This window comes from Xyrauchen texanus, chromosome 1, assembly GCF_025860055.1.
Source record: "Xyrauchen texanus isolate HMW12.3.18 chromosome 1, RBS_HiC_50CHRs, whole genome shotgun sequence".
Classification (NCBI taxonomy): Eukaryota; Metazoa; Chordata; class Actinopteri; order Cypriniformes; family Catostomidae; genus Xyrauchen; species Xyrauchen texanus.
In genome coordinates, this window is record NC_068276.1 from 13,004,935 (window position 1) to 13,017,863 (window position 12,929).

At 38.2% G+C, this 12,929-nt stretch overlaps 1 protein-coding gene across 1 annotated transcript; it reads right to left on the minus strand.

Annotated features, from left to right (window-relative positions):
• Positions 1-237: 237 nt before the first annotated feature.
• Positions 238-9,822, minus strand: LOC127619164 (zinc transporter ZIP1-like). Its single transcript, XM_052091985.1, has 4 exons — positions 9,519-9,822; positions 8,497-8,627; positions 5,607-5,912; positions 238-1,701 (listed from the first exon to the last, which is right to left on the minus strand). The coding sequence occupies exons 1-4, from the start codon at positions 9,631-9,633 to the stop codon at positions 1,348-1,350; spliced, it is 906 nt and encodes a 301-aa protein (XP_051947945.1). The 5' UTR covers positions 9,634-9,822; the 3' UTR covers positions 238-1,347.
• Positions 9,823-12,929: the final 3,107 nt, after the last annotated feature.

Consider the following 12,929-nt stretch of genomic DNA (forward strand, 5'->3'; position numbering starts at 1 on the left):
GTGTTGGAAATCTGAAAATGGTCATAACAGTTTTATTTTATTCAAATTATTGTAATTTCTCATTAATAAAAAAAAAAATCTACTAATCAGTAAATTGTTTACACTATTCCATTTTTATTATTTCTACTTAGTAAGCAAAGATTGTAGCAATTTGAGGTTCCTTGCCATAAAAATCTTACTTTTTCATGTGGTTTACTTTGGAGATTGTTTCTGAATTCAAATACTGAGGACCACTAAGACCAGACAGAAGATCTAGATGATATCCAGCAGGCTACAGGCCAGCAGATTAGTAGCATGATGTAAAATAAAGATCTCCCATAGAACAATCCTTTTAATTGATCTTTCTCCTCAAGCAGCTTGTCAATGATTTAAGTGCATTCATTCGCAACAGTCGGGCATCTTAAGGCAAAATATGGTATTGCAAGATAAAGAGTTCATGGTCATAAAGTAACTAGTGGTATTGTTTGGCTTGTTTAAGTGTTTTTGATCAGTGAGCTTTTATTTTCTATATTAATTACAAATAAGCTTTTTTAAATGTTGTTTCATTCAGTTGCTTGTTAGGGAAAATGCTCTGAAAACATCATTTCAGACATAAATTCAATTCCTGACCAAGTTGTTCTGCCTGCTTTTTTTAAACTGTTCATGTATTCATATGTATTTAATATGATGCTCAATGATTCTGCAAACACAGTAAATAAACATACAATAATATGATTATGAAAAATACACATCGATGCTCTTTAATGTACACACAATATATTTTACAACTATGTTCCCAATTTTGGAATCTTGTGTCTTATCTTTTTGAAAAATGTTTCTTAAAATAAATCAGAACATAAAAACCATAAACAAATAAAAAGTGTCAGTTAATGATCGTATCATGTGAAAAATGTATACTAACATGTAAGTATTTGATTAGATCCAGAACCTGTTAGAAGGGTTAATGCTATGCTGGTAAAGAAACACAAAGGTGGCATGAAAACATAATACTTCAGCGAAATATTCCTGTTCAAGTAAATAAATGTATTACAAGTACACAGGACTACTTGTATTCCTCAAGAATCTAGATACAAAATGTAAAATCCCCATAGTAAAAGTTTCAAGTATGAAAGTCCATTGAAAAGGCACCTTTTAAAATTAAGTGTGAATTGATGTGTTAAAAGTAAAAGTAAAACAAAAGATATTTTTGTGTGGTTTTAAAAATCAAACTCTCAGTTCTTTTTTAAAGCAAGCAAACAGAGTCTCTCATTGTCTTGAAATCACGTGCCGTTTTGAAAGTCTCATCCGATTGTGATCTCCTTAAGACCGTCAGTTCTCCTGATATGGTTACAAAAATAAAAGTGTCTTTTAGCCCAGGAAACTCAGGCAGGCCATTATAGAGAACCCAAACAGAATGAAGAGGACTTTGAGCAGTGGCCGCTCTGGGGAGTTCAGTTCATGAGGAAGGATTTCTAGGAAGGTGATGTAGACAAAAGTTCCGGCCGCCAGTCCCTCCAGCACTGCCTGTATTAAAGCACCGGCCTTCAGCTCAGCCTCGATCACTATGATGCCGATGCCAATGCCGAGCGGAGACATCATAGCGAAGACCGTAACGTACAGAGCCACCCATATGGGCTTGACTGCGCTTTGAACCAGCTTCACTGACAGACTGAAGACGATGATGCTCTTGTGGACAATAATAGCGATGCAGATTTCCAGCACCTAAACAGAGAAAGCAAGAGAGGAGTCAAGAAAGTGAAAATGTTAAAGGAAACGACAATGCACAACAGTCCAACATATGACTCATGAGATATATTCATGTGATACTTCACATGAACGTGTGAAGTAGCTTAGTGAGCAAAGATCTGGGCTGGTAATTGAAATGTTGCAAGTTTTAAGGTTTACAGTAAACGAGGACCGAATTTTCTTTTTTTACATGAACTATTCCTTTAACGTTGCAAAAATTACATAACTCAATTTTAAAGGTTAATTATATTAAGGTAATCTACGTTTACGTTTGGATTACTTCTTGTCAGAATATATCATATTTGTTTATGATATTATTTATCTCTTTACACTGGTGCTGAAAGGGATGCGCCGTAGTGAAGTTCTCGCCACTAACATCCACCCCAAAGTAGCAGCTGTGGCCATGTACCGGAGGAGCCCGGCCGCCTGGAAGTGGAGGAACGGCCGCCGACCGTGAGGGGAGGAGGGGCTCCCAACCAACCGCCTGGAGTGGTTACCGCTGCCATGGGTGGGGGAGACCCATACCATCCACCAAAAACGCGGCGGGCATTCCGTCCGCTAGGGGCCAGAGGACTGCCTCCGATCCATCCAGGGAGGTGCGACTGTCATCCATTAGATGGTGGAGGAGTGGCTGAGGACCAAGCTACGGCGTATCGGAGAACCGGCCTTTCCCTCTCTTTTTAAAAATGTTTTGTTAATATAGCACAATCTCCGTTACGTCACGTAGGTGCCACACTTTTTGTCCCCTTGTCCCCTACCTCATCCAGGTGGACAGGGATGACCTTCTGCCAGACGGGGAAAAGGGGGGTGTACGCCATGCCGCTTGCTCTCCGGCCTGAGAGAACGAGGGAGGAATGTGGCTGGGCGGAGTGGGGCTGGGTTGTGATTCTGCACACCTGGCCCCTAATCAGGATAATTAGCCCTCAAGAGGGATAAAGGCCAACCGAAAACTGCAGTGCAACAAAGAGGGAGATTTACGGACAGCTGGCCGACCCCTGTGTGTGTGTTTGTAATTAAAATATTATTTATATTGTCAAGCCGGTTCTCACCTCCTCCTTTCCATTAAACCCTTTACACGCATTTTTTAATTGTTTATAATTGTTATTATGTCTTCATTTGTGCAAGTAGTTTTCTGCCTGCATGTTTATATGGATACTTACCTGATGGTAAATGGAATGGTGGTTACTTTATATATATATATATACATACTGTATTATATATAATTTTTTTGATCACCTCATTATTTTAGTTGCTTTTTTGTTTCGTTTGGAGTGTAATTTGAATTTAGAAATGTATTTGATTTAAGTTTTTTGCTTTTAAAAAATTTATTTAATTTTCAATCCAAAATCACTAAAGCAAGAATATTCGCCGATGTAATTGATATTGCGATATATATTGCAATATCCAATTACATCGGCTGCCTGTGCAATTGCACCCCCTGCCCCTTTTGAAAACACTTGAAGATTTACAGAATGTATATGAGATGTAAGATGAAGAAATAGAGGGATCAATAAATTAATATGCAATAATGTAATCCATAAAAGAGTTACTATAATCTGATTAGGAGTATTTAAAATGTAATTTAATCTAATTCCATGTCATGATTGTTGTAATCTGATAACGTAATCCAGATTAAATGTAATCCGTTGCTAGTACCCAGGACTGGATGCTTGCATGAAAAAGAGCAGAGTGAAGATTCCTCAAAATCTTTTTTCCTTTGGTGTCGCAAAACGTCTTACAGGTTTAGCACTGCATTAGGGTTAGTAATAGGGTTGTGCCGATGGACGATATCATCGTCCATCGTGATGGCTGACCAACATCACGATGTCGAGCCACCATCGTGATGCCACGCCCCCTTTTGCGAGTCTTGCTAGTGTGACTCACTAATCCTAGTCTCTTCTATAGTTAACCTAAAAGCTTTGCAGGGATTGCTCTGTAAATTAAATTGAGAATATAACTAATGCATATATGCTATTTGAAATACTGTAGTATATGCCAGAGACGTGACGTGTTAGTCTGTGAAAATACCGTGTCAGGCAGGCTACACAAATATTGATCTGGACATTGTTAGCTTCTTGTAATTTTTTTACATGTCTTACACTGTACATTTAGATTAAAATATTTTATGTTGTAGGCTACAAGAAAATAGCCTTTATTAATGAATTATTAGTAGTTGTAGTGTCTCAGAAAATCTTGCTCATTGTCACATAGCTCTTGTATACACTGAAGCAGCAGTTTAAGATAAACCCAGACCAGCGAACGTCAAATAACTTTTGTCTGGTTAATACTTTTAAAGAAAAATTTCCTTGGCCATAAATCCATAATGTCAAATCAAATGAAAGAAACAAGGTGAATATGAATAACACACATTTATTAAAACATAGAAGAACAACAAATAAAGAACTAGAAAACGGGAACAACACTCAGACCGAAACTCGGCATTAACATTTCACTTATAATTAGCAGCACAATTAACTTCAGCACAGGCTACAAAATAAATTATGTTATTGAAATATTGTAAAGTGGTCATATTAACTACACAAATGAACGTTTAAAAAATAATATGCAAAATCGAATAGCTCCGCAACGGATGCCGAAAAATGCGTAAAGTCTAATATCTTTCACCATAGACCATGTTTAAATTTCGATGTTTCTGGACAGAAATACCAACATATTCACTTTATCTGGTTTTAATAAGCTGCGGATTGGAGTAACTACACTACCCGCTGTGCTGAAGACCCGCTCTGATGGAGTACTGGTAGCACATATGCACAGATATTTCCGTGCTAATCTTGCCATGAACGGAAACATTTTGTCGTCCTCTTCCCCATCAATGGCCAATTCCTGCAGGTACATGGTCATTTCTGCCTCGACCTTTTGCTCATCAGTGAGCGTGGCTGTTCTCTTCGCAAGAAGGCTGCCCAAAGACGACTTTTTTTTCTTAGGCGCAATATATTAAAAAGCCCGGATGAGTACTAATTAGTTGAGCTAGTAAAATAACGAAATTATCTTTTTTCAGTAAAAAAAAAAATATCTATGTAAAGAGATATATTAAAATAAAAAGTGCTTAAACGTGCACAACTCTTCTTAAGTGGAAGAAATATTTTTCCCCCTTACGTGCAACCTATTGGAAAGCGCGGATGAGTCAGTTGGGATAGTAAAATAACGAAATTATAGTTTTTAAGTGGAAAATAGTATTTATGTAAAGAGATATATCAAAATAAAAAGTGCACAACTCTTCTTAAGTGAAAGCTAAAAAAAAAAAAAAAAAAATGCTTCACGTGTCGTGCAACCTATAAAGCGCCAACGATGGGTTGGGTTAGTAAAATAACGAAATTATAATTTTTCATATACGATATCATCGTCCATCGCGATGTTTTACTGTCAACATCGTCAACTGCCAATTTAGGGGACATCGCCCAACCCTAGTTAGTAAAAATTACAGAATTGTAATTTTTGGGTGAACTATTCCTTTTACATAGTCCTATTTTAAGGCAATTCTAACGTAATCCAGATTACATGTAATCCATTACTAGTACCCAGGACTGGATGCTTGGGGAAAGATTATTTGGAAACACAAACATAATGCTTGTTTTATTGTAACAGTCACACTGGTGCTGAAGGTCGAGCAGGGTTTTTGCTTTAACATTTATCCAAAGGAGATGATATGTGGGTTATATAACAATTTGCAGTCTGAGGGAATCTTTGGATAGATAAAGCCCTACAACAGCACAATGATCTGAAGTCTCAATGCTAACCAGACCTGTAAACAGCATTCCTTAACTGGAACGCTGTAAACCTTTATACCTAAATCAATCAGTGACTCAAAACTGAGTTGTCAAAAATAACAAAAAACTCTGTGAGGAACCTAAATAAATCACCTTGGTGTCTTTGGTCTGCAAGCCGATGGCCAAACCCTCAAACACTGAGTGGAGGGAGAGAGACAGGAAGAGCATGAAGGAACGGAAGGACGAGTGTGCATGTAGATCCACATGGACGTGGTGACCACTCCCCTCCAGGTTATTCAGCGAGTGATTTCCATGAGCATGTCCGTGGCCCTCAGGAGCTAAAAGAGGAGCCGTTTCCTCGTTTCTGCGTCCCTCTGTGCAGCTGAGGACTATTTTCTCCAAGATCAGGACTGTGAAGAAGCCACAGGCCATGATGAATTCTGCGAGAGGGAAGCCCTCCTGGTACACAAGAAGAATCAGTATTAGTAACAAGTAACATACATCAGTAATTTAAGGAATAGTTCACTCTGATTTACTCGCCCTCATGTTGTTCCAAACCCTTATGAGTTTTTCACAAGTTTAAACACAAAAGGAGTAATTTTGAAGAATCTTCAAGCTGCTCTTTCCAATAAAGCAAAAGCGAGCAATGACCAAGACCTTTCATTTATATTCATTTTAAGCAAAAACTGTATTTTATATTCCGGTTCAGAAGTTCTGCAGCCTCCTTTCAAAAAGGTTAACGGTTAGAACAAAGTAAAAGAACTGTTAATAATGTTCTTTTAAAAATGACTATATGACTCTATATGAGCGAAGGGTGGCTGAAATACCAATTGCAGTGTGGCCAGATCTCTCAAGCAAAACAAGTGATTTGGTCTGGAAAACCAAGCCCAAATTAAGCCACTTGCCTAAACAAAATAAGCAAATATAATCAATTTTTTCCCCTGTGTGGTGGATTTATCCGCATAGAAATCATAACAAGCAGTTAATTAACAGTTAAGTATAATTTTATTTACAGATCTGCTTCTGAGTCAAACTCGGCAGCAACAAATCTGCATTAATGCATCATACCTAACAATAATTCAGTGAAGTTCTATTTTTGCTTGTATCTGGATTCGTTGTGCATTCATAGAATATGCAGTATTTATACATAGTTGTTAAAAAGGTCTTCATTCACAGAATGCAACATCCACAATGGGTAATTAGGCAAAGAAATGTGTGTTGGGGCAGTTTCCTTCAGGATCAAAGCACATGTTTATATTTTCAGGCAACATGAAGTGGTATAGTTCCAAAAATGTACTGTGATAAACGCTTTGGCTTAAAGAAAAAATTATTGGAATGAAATGTATAGTTTATAACCAGTTACCAGCATTTAAAAATATTTTTCACTCTGGAACAATTGAAAATCACTTAGTTCCGGTTTTCGGTTATGTTCTGCTAAACATTCTGTTCGTTTTTTTATGGACAAATATATTTGAAAACATCTCTCTGTAGGTCTATACATCTAATTGTGGGTAGAAAAAATATATATCCCTTCAATTAAATACAAATGACATATTTTCAATTTTCCATTTACATTTATGGACACTTTTAGCCAAAGCAACTTACTTCAGTTTGTGTGTTCCCTGGGAATTGAACCCAATTAGTAGGAACATACACTCACCTAAATGATTATTAGGAACACCTGTTCAATTTCTCATTAATGCAATTATCTAATCAACCAATCACATGGCAGTTGCTTCAATGCATTTAGGGGTGTGGTCCTGGTCAAGACAATCTCCTGAACTCCAAACTGAATGTCAGAATGGGAAAGAAAGGTGATTTAAGCAATTTTGAGCGTGGCATGGTTGTTGGTGCCAGACGGGCCGGTCTGAGTATTTCACAATCTGCTCAGTTACTGGGATTTTCACGCACAACCATTTATAGGGTTTACAAAGAATGGTGTGAAAAGGGAAAAACATCCAGTATGCGGCAGTCCTGTGGGCGAAAATGCCTTGTTGATGCTAGAGGTCAGAGGAGAATGGGCCGACTGTTTCCAGCTGATAGAAGAGCAACTTTGCCTGAAATAACCACTCGTTACAACCCAGGTATGCAGCAAAGCATTTGTGAAGCCACAACACGCACAACCTTGAGGTGGATGGGCTACAACAGCAGAAGACCCCACTGGGTACCACTCATCTCCACTACAAATAGGAAAAAGAGGCTACAATTTGCAAGAGCTCACCAAAATTGGACAGTTGAAGACTGGAAAAATGTTGCCTGGTCTGACGAGTCTCGATTTCTGTTGAGACATTCAGATGGTAGAGTCAGAATTTGGCGTAAACAGAATGAGAACATGGATCCATCATGCCTTGTTACCACTGTGCAGGCTGGTGGTGGTGGTGTAATGGTGTGGGGGATGTATTCTTGCCACACTTTAGGCCCCTTAGTGCCAATTGGGCATCGTTTAAATGCCACGGCCTACCTGAGCATTGTTTCTGACCATGTCCATCCCTTTATGGCCACCATGTACTCATCCTCTGATGGCTACTTCCAGCAGGATAATGCACCATGTCACAAAGCTTGAATCATTTCAAATTGGTTTCTTGAACATGACAATGAGTTCACTGTACTAAAATGGCCCCCACAGTCACCAGATCTCAACCCAATAGAGCATCTTTGGGATGTGGTGGAACGGGAGCTTCGTGCCCTGGATGTGCATCCCACAAATCTCCATCAACTGCAAGATGCTATCCTATCAATATGGGCCAACATTTCTAAAGAATGCTTTCAGCACCTTGTTGAATCAATGCCACGTAGAATTAAGGCAGTTCTGAAGGCGAAAGGGGGTCAAACACAGTATTAGTATGGTGTTCCTAATAATCCTTTAGGTGAGTGTATATTATTTATACATTTCAATATATTGCTGCCTTAGGAATGGGGCCCTTTACAAGGCATTCACCATATTTTGTGCTCCTTGGAATCGAAAAGTTTGAAAACCCTTGGTCTAAACTATTCCTTTGACAAAGTAATTTTATATTTGCTAGAAATATTTTGGCAAGCTCACATCAAGGCCTTGTTTTTGGAGTTCCAACTGTATGTCTGACAGGTAGTCTGGGATGATGTCTAATAGACATGCGGCCAGGAAGACGCCTCCCGCAAAACAGCTCACAAAACTCAGCACTGCCCTGTGGATTGCTGAAGACAAAGAAAAGACAAAATCAAAGACATGTTACATTGATTAATGGTGCCACTGATTGGTGCAATCTTTCCCCAATCATGCCTTTCAGCTTTTCAGCCAAAGTAAATGCAATATTCATCAGAAGCCAAAAATAAATAAAGGAAATCCCATGATTGATTGATTGATTGATATGAGGAATGGATGGGCATTTTTAATGATTCACAACTTAAACTGTAGGGCGTAGCTAAACCTGCAGTAAGCTGCTTGACTAAGCAGTGCCCTAAAGTTAAAAGCTAACTCAACCAATGAGCTAATTTACTCACCTAAAAAACGTTTCAAGTCACTCAGTGTGAAAACCACCAACTTACACATGCTATTCTGGTTTCACATGTGGCTATTTGTAACATCTCTCTGTCTAAGGTAAAGACCATAATCAGGCTGCATAAAACATATCTGGGTAACTAGGGACCATGTTTGTTATAATGCATGTTTAGCAGCAGTTTTTGCTGATTAAGCAGCAGAACAAGAGTTTCACTTCCACTTCAAAGGGCATCTATGAACCAGGTAGGTACAATGCATGTTTTAGTGTAGTAAAGCTTTAGGCTCTGTCAGGTGACTCTCATGTGTCTGTTCTTGTACAGAGCAACTGTATGTGGTGTAGTAAAACATACATAAATACATACACATGCATGCATAAATGAACACATACACACATAAAGAATTAACCACAAGAACACATGCAAATACATGCATGTATATTTACTGGCATCCATAAACACATACATGAAGAGATACATGAGTAGTTGACAAAAACAAAAATAACGTATGTTACGATACATTTCGTAGTGGTGGCAGCAGCAGCAACAACAACAACACCCAGGACTTTTTCTAGAAATATTATAACTTACCGGTTCCACTTGAGTCTCGAAACCATTTCATCCGCGCTGGGATGAACCCAAAAATCAGCGTTAAGAACAGCAGCCCAACCAGCGCTCCCACTTTGACCTGCAGCAGGTAATCCATGACCAAAATAAATTAATATAAAAATTAAACTAAATGTAAACAAGCAGGAGAAAGAGGACAGGCGCCACTGTGAAACACTGATTAAACATATATAACTAAACGTCTCATTATAAAGAGCCGTCCCTGAACGATAAACCCCATGTTTTTATTTTTTTACAACAGTTTAGACTAGAGGTTCATTCTGGTCAGATTCTCTTCCCGTTTACGCGCTGATGACTGGCCACTACATGTCGGTCACTCCTTCGGCCCGCCTCTTGCATTATGACGTCTCACTGCTGGCTTCCATTACTCTATCTAGGCGTATAAGGTTTAGCATCTAGCACTGCAATTATGGCAATATTTCCGTGGTTAGATTAAACAATTTAAACATAAATGAGAATTACACGTTTAATAATGTGTAAATGTCTAAAATGAGCAAAGAAACGTTGTTGTTTGCACGAATTTTAAATGAGCTGGTAATAAGGAGCCGCAGAGCGCCCTCTGTAGGAATTAATATGTTCAATGGCAAGATAGTACTAGTTATTAAACTCATTCAGTTTCTGTTTGATTCCCTGTATGACTAATTGCACATGACTGTCTTGTGATTGAGAACTTGTCATATCAGCATGGGTGTACCATTTAGATTGGTAGCTGTGTGGTTACTATTTTTTATGTCTTTTATTGAGGAAACTAAAAGAGAATTATAATCGCTTGAGTGCATGATTATTTGTTTTTGTGAGTCTTGATTGAGTTACAGTACTTCAATAACTATATGCACTTCTTTATGTCTTTAAAAAGTCTGAAGGTAAATAGAATAGTTACGCATACTTATTCTTTATCATTCACTCCTGCCTAATGCACTGGTTTGTTATTTCCATCTGCATTCATCATTTGTTCAGTTTACCTGTTACTCTGAATAGATTTTCTGTTCCTTTTTAGAAGTCAAGTCAGCTGATATCTCTCCAAGTGTAGGCACAAAGCACAAGTGGTCATGGTTGGGAGTTTTTGCACTATCTGGAGGTGCATGCGCGCACACTGTGGGTGTATTGTATGTTAATGAATTGGCGTTAAGCGATATTTCCTATTTTGCTGAGGAATAGGTCATTCCACTAAGACATTTCAAAAGCAAGTCTAAATTCAGTTCCAGCATTTGCAGTTTGGAGATTCCACCAGCAGGTGGTATTAAAGTTCATGTCCAAACTCTGAAGGTGTAGTGGAACATCACAATTTGTCCCTGACAATCATTGTTGTAGCCGTTTTATATTATATTTATACAATATATGCTTATAAAAGGAGTGTGTTACTGTAATAGAACTATTTATATTTTTTGTTGCTTTCTGTCCATTTCCACTGCCATCTTTATGACTTGACATGAATGTGCTCAACATTAAGCATTGTCATGTGCCTGGTCATTCAGTTGTCCGAGTAAAAAAGTTACTTGTCCGGAGACAAATAAAAAGGACGAAAGAAAGAAAAAGAAAAGTCTCTATTACAATTATTACTGCCAGTAGGGATACAAGTGTTAACGTCGAGCTCTGCTGCTGTCTATATTTATATCGCTGGTGCTTTAGGGTATAGACTATATAATAGGAAGCAGATGGTGCAATAACCGGAGGCAAACCTCAGAAATAAATTGCACTTGATCCAGCCCATTAACACATGCACGTGAAATGTCACCAAACCCACTTGCACCTAGACTTAGCACATGCTTGCACAAAAACACCGAAACTTCATTGCCATGCCCATTGACTTAAAGCATAGCGCTGCGCTTAGCTCTAGGGCTCCTAAAATAGAGCCGTATATGTGTATATACACATCTTTTTCTACTGGAACAAATGGTTCATTGCAATAATTTAGGTGCCAAACACCTAAAATATTGGCTTTTCAGGATCCAATTAAATCTCAAATACTGGGAGGGGGAACAGAGAGAGAGAGAGAGAGAGAGAGAGAGAGAGAGAGAGAGAGAGACTAGTGACAACACTAATTTTGGAAGTTATTTGCCCACACTCCCAATCTTAGACACTTTAATTTAACGGATCGGGACAGCATTAAATGGACAACACTTATATGTAAGTATTTGAAGCTCAAATGTTTCTTTTCCTATTACTTTCTAATAACATTGTACAAATGAAAGCAATATCCAAATCTCATAGGCTTTGATTAAGACAAAATGTAATTGACAACAGACTCTGATAGAAATTCACATAACATTCTACAGTAGCTGTATATTTTGAAAGCTAAATCGCCTATCAATTAATTTGGTCAAACCCAATGTAAAATGTTATGTAAATCATAAAAGTTACAACTGAGTAATTCCTTTGTCATATGAACAAAATATATTTACTCTTTAAATACAAAATACAGAAATATATAGCCTGCAAATCTTCTCATTTCACCGTTGGCAGGTATGGCAATGGTCCTTTTGATCTCTGGTGAACACTCTAGTTCTCTTGGGACCATTGCCCTGATCACTGTGTGGTGTACAGCAAAGAAATTGTGATAAATTGATAATGCCATTTTATTTATATGGCCATATTTGACTATACTGTGTATGTGTCACATTGGATCAGATCATTGTTCAGTCTATACTGTAATTTGGTCTAACTGCCCAAAAGATTTCAGCTACTGCTATTTGGATATAAAATCCAACAAATCTACATACTTTGGATATAAAACTACTACTACTACTTACTTTGGATATAAAATGTACTTGCATTTATCTCGCTTTTTACTATGCTCTACAGGCATGTGAACTCACACTCAACACAGAGTCAGCCAGTCAGATAGAATTTAATAAAATATTTCCTTTGGGGAAATATGCTCATTCCAAGTCATATTTTTTTAATTTTCATGTTAGAGCAAACAAACAAGCTGTGTGCGATTCGAGTGGAGTTAGAGGCATGAGGAGTAAAGTTTCTCATTTAATATTCCTGCAGCCAACTGAGCACCATGCCGCTGAGTGACCCCAGCTCCCTCAGGCATCAATAATACAAGAGGAAGTTATTGTTCCGCTGCAGGTGACAGCAACACAGAATTAAAGGGCTTGTGAGGAGGCTGTACTGGGCCTTTCACTCATTCCACTCAGGTTTCAGGTGCGATGATTTCACTTTAGGAGATATGATTTCAAACATCAGTGAAGGGCCTGATTGTCTGGTGATGGTGGCTTAGGGATGCTTTTGTTTTATGACAGCTGTTGGCGACCTGCTGGCTGCCACATAAGTAAAACAATACCCACAAGGACACTGTCCAGTGCTGTGGAAGGGTAACTTTCTATCTGGGTGTTGGCACAGGTGAAAATTACCCTACGAGATTGAGGA